This window comes from Berghia stephanieae, chromosome 12 (genome assembly GCF_034508935.2).
Source record: "Berghia stephanieae isolate SIO BIC M18660-M18661 chromosome 12, UCSD_Bste_1.3, whole genome shotgun sequence".
In the NCBI taxonomy this organism is placed as follows: domain Eukaryota; kingdom Metazoa; phylum Mollusca; class Gastropoda; order Nudibranchia; family Aeolidiidae; genus Berghia; species Berghia stephanieae.
Genome location: NC_088371.1, coordinates 20567647 through 20576215, shown reverse-complemented (window position 1 = coordinate 20576215; position 8569 = coordinate 20567647). Strand labels below are relative to the sequence as shown.

The 8569-nt window shown below is 34.2% G+C and overlaps 2 protein-coding genes across 17 annotated transcripts in view; one reads left to right on the top strand and one right to left on the bottom strand.

Annotated features, from left to right (window-relative positions):
* Positions 1-8569, bottom strand: part of LOC144958343 (uncharacterized) — a 280562-nt gene that overhangs the window by 123558 nt on the left and 148435 nt on the right. The window lies entirely within an intron of this gene.
* The window catches only part of LOC144957501 (sperm-associated antigen 16 protein-like), a 25206-nt gene continuing 20907 nt past the window's right edge, over positions 4271-8569 (top strand). Inside the window, exons 1-2 of the mRNA XM_078888827.1 lie at positions 4271-4301; positions 7257-7361. Coding sequence (XP_078744953.1) covers positions 7322-7361 — 40 coding nt within the window. The 5' untranslated portion in view covers positions 4271-4301; positions 7257-7321. The remainder of the gene's footprint in view (positions 4302-7256; positions 7362-8569) is intronic.

The following is an 8569-nucleotide window of genomic DNA, read 5'->3' as shown; positions in this document are numbered from 1 at the left end:
AAAAAGAAATGCCATAATACAAAAATAAAATAATAGACAAAACTGAATATAACAGCTTCAAAAAGAACAAAATACAAACATGAACATTTCCGTAAATACATTACTTAAAAACCAGATCGACGACAGCCATCTGTCATCATCTGGTATTTTTTGTATTGTATCTTTATGTTTTTATTGGGGTTTTTTTTTGTTGGTTGAAGAAGGGTTTTGAGCTTGAAACATTCTGTGTTTTGTTCTTTTTTTAAGCTGTTATATTAATTTTTGTTTATTACTTTTTGCAGCCCACAGCTTCTAGCAGCTTAGTACTACAAAAGTAAGAGCTACAAATATGAATGTTTAGTATTTACTCCTCACAGAATAAGGGGGAAGAATTATATTAATATTTCTGACAATGGCAGATTATATCTATGCAAGGTGAAGAAAAAAAATAGTCTTTAAGAGACAGAGTTCATCCCAGTTTCTATAGTATGAAGTGGACAATGGTAATTGCTTTTTCTATTTTTTAGAAAGAATGCTAGTCATTGCAAAGTACCTTCCACCAGATCCAACAGACCCAGCTACCCAATCACTGCTGGGTGGACAGGATGAATCCGAAAAAAAATCTTGATTTCACAAGGATTGATTTTGGGCCCCCTTTGCGTATGAAATGAGTACAATACCAACTGAGCTATTGGGACCCCATGATGAAGAAAAAACAATTAAATATTTCTTTGCATTTTCCTTTTTTTCTTATTGATGTTCATATTTCAGTCCTCCTGTTTGCCAATGAACCATTACCTCCTGGCGCATTCTAATTCTTATTGAGCGTAGATGGAAGAATCATTATAATTCCAAGCTTAGTAATGAAATGAATGGAACAACTGTAATTGCAATTCCAATTTTTGCCAATGAGGTGAAAATTTCATGGACCCACCTACCGAGGCGATTTTCAATATTACTTTTAACTCTCTGTGTTCACCAAAAGTAAAAAAACAGTAACAGCAATATTGTTCGTAAATGAAACCCAGTTGCATTGCTGTTACTAATATTCTTTTAAAGGAAACTGCCTAGTTTACAAGTCATAGGTAAGAAGAAAAGCAAGTGTTTTAGATATGGGAAAAAAATCAGTCTCAGGTTTAAATTTTTACTTAATATGAGTTCTTACAGCCTGCCAGTGTTGTTCTTTCGTGCTTCCATAACTACTTGCTTGTATTAGAATCTGCAAAAGGCAAAGAAAAAAAAACAACAATATATCACCATATTTTGCTAAGCTAAGGAATTTGCAGAGGGAAAAAAATGTAGTGTTTCAATTTTGAATGCTTATCATTATCTATGGCCCATACATAACGATAATAACATGCTTTCCACTTGTTGTATCAAGTTTTGTGTTCAAAATTAATCATTGTAAGCATGCTCTTAAAGAAAACCCGTTTTCAGTTGCTCTATGGTCACATTTTTCACTTCTTTTTTCCTCTTAAATTATATTTTAAGTTTAAGTATTTTAGTCCACATTTGTAGACTAATAATCCAATAACACTATTCCAAGCGCAAATTATAATAGTGACCACCGACCTGTCAAGACCACGCTCAAAATAAAACTTAAACAAATAAGAAAAAGAAAGTGGAACCAAAACTGCAATTAGATCTATTGAGAATTAACAATCAAATAAAAAATGATTACAAAGAATGCATGAAAGAAAAAAATGAAACTTGACCGATATAAACATATAGATGAGTACTGGAATCAAGTATCGAACTGCATCACAGAATCTGCAAGAGAAACTATTTCACCTGTGAAAAAACACGAACCAAAACAAAAATGGATGGATGACAAGATCTTGCAACTGATGAATGAAAGACGAAAACTAGAATGCAACAGCAATGAATATAAAGAAGCTAATAAGATTATAAAACATGAGTGTAAGAGAGCAAAGGAAGATTATATTGAACATGAATGAGAATGTCACAGAATTGAAAGACTAAAACAATCTAACACCAAAACAATTCTACCAGTCAATACAAGATCTAAGTGGAAAACGACCAGCCATGGCAAGAAAATGTGTTAAAGATGCAAACGGTAATATACTTATCAACAACAACGAAATTTTTTAACGTTGGGCAGTATACAAAAAAATCTTTGCGCGGATGACAAAAGAGGGACGTGTTTGGATAGAGAAATCTCTACTGTGAACACGGGTCCCCAGATTATGCGAGAAAAAGTAGATGCTGCTTGCAAAGATATGAAAAAAGGGAAAGTGGTAGGCCAAGATAGTTTCTCAATAGAATTGATTGACGCCCTCGACGATCTGGGAATAGACATTCTGACAAAAGCCTTTAATTTCATATACGAAAAAGGGTGAACTGTCTAGTGTTTTAAGACAATCGGTATTCAATCCCATATGCAAACAAACAAGGAACTATTGTCTGTGACCAACACAGAACAATCAGCATAATGACCAGGCCACATAAATTATATTAAGATTACTTATGAAAGAATGAGGAGCAAGATCTCTCCAGAGATAAGTGTCAAGCAGTTTGGTTTTGCTAAAGAAAAGGTTACGGTAAATGCAATCTTTACCTTGAATGGAAACAATAATGCAACGGTCAATCGAAAAACAAAAATCAATTTATCTATGATTCATTGATTATTCCAAAGCTTTTGATTCAGTACAACACGAAACGCTCTTCAAAATCTTAGAAAATATTGGTGTAGACAGTAAAGACCTTTGACTTGTGAAGGATTTATACTGGAATCAAACAGCATGAGTCAAACTTGATAATGAAACATCAGACTTCTTTAACATCGAGAAGGGAGTAAGACAAGGTTGCGTCTTATCACCAGACCTTTTTAACATATAAAGTGAAATAATATTCAAAGAAATTGAAGATATGAAAGGCGTTGTCGTTGGAGGGCAGAATATAAATAGCATAAGATACACAGACAATGGTACTCCGAAGGCATACTCTCCAGAAAACGTACAGAAAATTTTAGTTATACTGGTGTGCAAAAGTGAAGAGATGGGCCTGAAACTAAATGTTAAGAAAATCGAAAGCATGGTGGTCTCAAAGAATGACAACAACACGACCTTCCACTTGTCAAGCACAGGAGAGACCATCAAACAAGTAAAGAAATTTAAATATTTAGGCACTATCATTACCCATCACGCATGTGACATAGAGGATATAAAACAAAGAATAACAATAGCAAAAAACATGTTCCATAAAATGCGACCAGTTGTGTCAAACAACAACCTAAAGTTGAAGACCAGAATGAAAGTAGTAGAATCATATGTTATAAGTACCCTTTTATATGGTTGTGAAATATGGATGCTTGACAAAGAATGTATGAGGAGGTTAGAGGCATCTGAGATGTGGATGTAAAAGAAGAATATTGAGGCTCTCATGGACAGACAGGTATACGAATGAGGAAGTGTTGGTGAGAAAGGGAAGAATGTTGATTGATACAATCAGAAAAAGGAGTTACTGTTTCTGGGACATGTGTGGAGAAGAGACCGAATAGAAAAGTTGGTAACATATGGGATGATCGAATTAAAGAGAGCTAGAGGAAGACAAAGAATGACATATCTTAATATCTAAATAACCTAGCAATGGCCAAATATGATTTAAAAAGCAATACAGATTTCATGCGCACAGCAGAGGATTGTGATTTTTGGAGGGCTGTCATCATCCCCAGACACCTGTCTGGGGATAATGAAAATTCGTTATCCCCAGACACCTGTTTTTTTAAAAACTCTCTCTCTCTCTCTCCTCTCTCTCTCTCTCTCTCTCTCTCTTCTCTCTCTCTCTCTCTCTCTCTCTCTCTCTCTCTCTCTCTCTCTCTCTCTAGTTCCTTTCTAGTTTCTAAAAAATTGTCATATTATTCGTCCCCACTCCGATCTCAAAAAGTGTCAAAAAAGAATAAATAATTAAAAAGCAAACAAACAGAAATATTCAGAGAGCGACCAAATGGTCAGATAAGGAGTAAAAAGCATACAATAATTAAAAAAAAAATAAAAACAATTTTTAAAAATGCATGCACAGAAACGGAACAAAAGGTCAAACAAAAAGGAGAAAAGAATAGACTCGCACAAAAGAAAAAGAAAAGAAAAGAAGACGGAATTTAACCAAAAATAAAAAATAAAAAAAGAAGACGGAAATTTAAAAAATAAAAAATAAAAAATAAATAAAGTGGCGGAACCAGGATTCGAACCCACAACGTCGATTCTGGTAAAACTTCCAGGGCAGACGACTAAACCATTCGGCCATGATACCCACTTCGAGGTCGACCCATATTGTGTATATGTAGTAACAACTGATTTAACGTTGGTTAATTTTATGTTTTTATAGATATTTTATTAACTTTCCTTATTTCTATGTGCATTTTGGAAATATTCCATATTATGGAATGTGGATGATTGTTTAAAGGAGCGGAGTTTCAATTATATACAGGTGTCTGGGGGTAACGAATTTTCATTATCCCCAGACAGGTGTCTGGGAATAATCACAGCGTTTTTGGAGACAGCTGACCATCAACGTGCTCAAGAGCACAAGCTACGATGGATGATGAATCCCATGCCATAACTTTGGTTCTAATTGTCACTTAATCTGGCCCCAAGTTTTTTTGTTTATTTTTTGCACAGCTTGCGGCCACAATGCGATCGCAAAATTGGGGAAAATTTTCTAATTATTATTACAACCACAAAATCTGCACGTTTTTTTGCGAAATTTGTGCTCCCAGCGGTGATGAAGAATTTTATTTGTGCCTATTTCTAAATCAGCATAATTTCTGGCAAAATTTGCCATTTTTTGTCCCATAATTTTGAGTTTGAAATTGCGTAATTCCGCGGGGATATCTTATTAATTGGGTTGCATGTAGTTGTTAGGTGTGATACACCATATTTAGAAATGAAGTGACTATTCTCACCCCCCCCCCCCCCCCCCCCCCCCCCCCCCCCCCCCATGCTAGTCTTCATAATAGTAGTCCACAATTGTTGTATGTTTAATCCAAAGGTTGTAATAGTAATGCAGTAATTTGTTACGTTTCTTGTCACAAGTTGCACAATTTAAAAAAAAAAATCAATCAAATCCAAATCGCAAAAAGCCGGCGACGTTTTTTTTTCGGTAATCCAATCGGCCGGGGGGGGGGGGGGGGGGGGGGGCGGGGGGTGAGAATAGAGGCAGCCATTTAGAAATCCGCAAATATTTTGCAAAATTTACTTATTTTCTTCGGCAAAATTCATCATTTTCTTTGGAAAATTTTGAAATATATTTTGCAAAAAAACGGTTCCGTTGAAAAGTGTTTTCTTGCAGAATAGCCATGCTATCTTAAAAACAATTGCACCAATCTCAAATGTTCATGCAACAACCTATTTACTGTTAAGACTTGCAGTCAGTAATATTGCATCACCGCCGTCAGACAGCACACAGAACGAAAGTGTAATTGTAATTGTAATTAAATGCAAGTTTACATTCTCACGAATACTGTAGCATCCCTAGGGCTATAAAAAAATATCAATACAAATTTGTATCTATTATAGGAATCTTGATTATTCTGAGGTATAATCTAACTTTTTTAAAATCTTCAATACTGTTTACCACGTCAGTGACAGTGTACTTACAGAACACTTGTTTTTAATCCGTCAAATAATAAATAAAAGGAAAACCCTGACCTTTTATGAAGGTCAGGGTTCATAAAATGTTTCATATCGTAAAATTGATAAAGACCATCATACAAAGACATTAGACCGTTTGCCGTTGCTTTTTTAAGTTAAAAATTTAACTAAACGAATTATAAATTAATTAATTAAGGAATAAATAAATAAATAAATAAATAGGTTATTTCAACGCATTTATCATGATCAAGGGCACCAGATTACTTGATTTATTTCTCATCCAAATTATGTGGAATAGACAGACGTCCTACCCTCCGTATTTTTGGCAAATAATATGTGCCGCCCCCAATGTGTCCTACCCTCCGTATTTTTGGCAAATAATATGTGCCCGCCCCCAATGTGTAACCGAATTTAAATTTCCTTTCGTACAATAGCAATTGCATTTTTACCACAGGCTTATTTCATTGAGGATAACAGATCAATGATAATCGAAACATTTTACACGTGTGTTTCGGAAATTTTTCGTTTTTACTGACACGTTTGATAGTGTTAATGGTGTAAACTCATGCGACTCATGCCAATTATATATTTCTATTGTTGGCATATATGTATACTATTCCATTTAAGACCCCCACTTTCAAAAAGCGTCTTTACTTGTAGCTTTTGATTTTGACCGCGAGTTCATAAAAATGAACTCTTCAATTCTAATAATAATAATAATAATAATAATAATTAATAATAATAATAATAATAATAATAATAATAATAATAATAATAATAATAATAATAATAATAATAATAATAATAATAATAATAATAATAGATCATTATTGTCCATAAATATGGCAATTTGTCATTTAGTTACACTTGTTATAACGTTAAATGATAACTATAACATTGAACATATATTTCACTCTAACTTATTCTCTCTCTCTCTCTCTCTCTCTCTCTCATTCTATCTCTCTCTCTCTCATTCTATCTCCCTCTCTCTCTCTCTCTCTCTCTCTCTCTCTCTCTCTCTCTCTCTCTCTCTCTCTCTCTCTTTCTCTCTTTCTTTCACACGTGCGATATACACAACATAAACATATTCATTTTGTTTTCAATTTGTTACAATTGTGGCAATTCGACACCAAAAATTATCATCATTATCAATTGGTCAGTTAATCTAACATTAAATAAAGTAATCAGTTAATCAGTCAACGAATCAATCCTTGGTTTTTCTGTACCATATGAAATATTCAAAAATTGTATTGCTGATGGAACGAACGTTGATTTATACTTGTTAGTTCTACATTTAATCTGACAAAACCTTCTCCCAGATGGTAAAAGACTAAATTCAAGGTATAAAATATGTTTTTTATTGTTGGTAATTGAGAATGCTTTCCTTTCTATTGCTTTTCCATGAATTCTTTCTACTCATCAAGAGGATGGTTTATTATTTTTGATGCCTCTTTGATAGATTCTACATACTCTATCAATCACAAGTTCAAAAGAGATTTGAATAATAGTAATAAGACGCATATTAATAGAAATAACTCCGAAAATAAAAATTGTAGAGATTTGATTTGAAACAGTTTAATCGGGTTTGAAGTTTATTTCATTATTGTTTCAATTTTGCTACATTTTTTACTTAATTTCTGTTGGGAAATTCTTGATTCATTGTAGACTTCTTGACTAGAGACTTACACACGTTGGCAGTGGTTGTCTATAGCAACTAGAGCAGCAACAAGATGGCGGGTAGCATGGACACTGATAAATACTATGTGGAAAGTATCCTTTTAACCCTAGATATAAAGCTTTTTGTATGTATCTGTGATGATTTCAGGTTCATCATATGTATCATTGCAAAAAATTCATAATTGTGCCGTACGTAATTACGTATCCTAGTCTTTTATTTCCATACCGCCCCGTCACTTAATTGATTTTATTTGCTCTGGCTGGGCTGGAGTTGAGGCTGAGGGGCTACTGTAGATTGTTGTTGTAGGGCCGTGCTAAGTTTTATCCACTTGTTGTGATAACATTTATTTACAGCCACTTCTTTCTCGTGTTAATAATCAAAATGTGCTGCCTTAAACTTTGATTCAAATAAAGATTAACTTGAAGAAATTTAAACTTCAAAATTACAGAAGAAAAGAGTGAGAGATGTTGGGGTTTCCCATTCATTAATCAAAACAATAAGTCATAACACAGGGAGGCCTTCGGAAAGCTCCTACATCCCCAGCATTCTTGTTCTAGGAGTTTGGGAGGGGGGGGGGCTTTTTTTATAATGTTCTAGTTGGGGGTTTGGAGGGGGAGACTTTTTTTTTAAAGACCCCCTCCCAAACCCTCTACTAGAACATTATAAAATAACACGAATACTAGGGAGATAGGAGCTTTCGGAAGGCCTCCCATAACACATGTAAGAAAACTGGAACAAATGGATTGTGTTAAAAATAAACAAATAAAGGCTCAAGATAATGTTGTGTTTGTATCGCCGACAAAGAGATGTCTCCCAACATATCGCACAGTTTTGATACCGTGGGTCACTTGTCTTCCCATTCATTTTACTTCTCTGCTGCGGAATTCATGATGCGCTCACCCAAATAGTCTTACCCACTATCTCATTATGTCTTTGGCCTCTGTGAAATGGTTTTGATTTAAGTTTTAATTTTTCTTTGTGTGTGTGTGTTTGTTTGATCATTCAAGCACTAAGTTGGAGTCAAATAACTTATAAAATAGCTGAAATGGAATTGATTCTTTCTCACTACCTTATCGTTTGTCTTTGCAGTGATCCTTAGGAAATTTACAAATAGAGCCGTGTTTGAATACTATAGACGCGATGTTGTGCTTGAATATTACATACTTGGTGTTTGTTGTCGACTGATATCAAATTTATGGTGAAAATTATACTTGGTTTTAAAATCTATCCACCTTTCAATCTTTATCAAGAAAATAAGTTGTTTGCTGATTCATGTAATACCAATATTCAGAAGTTTGCT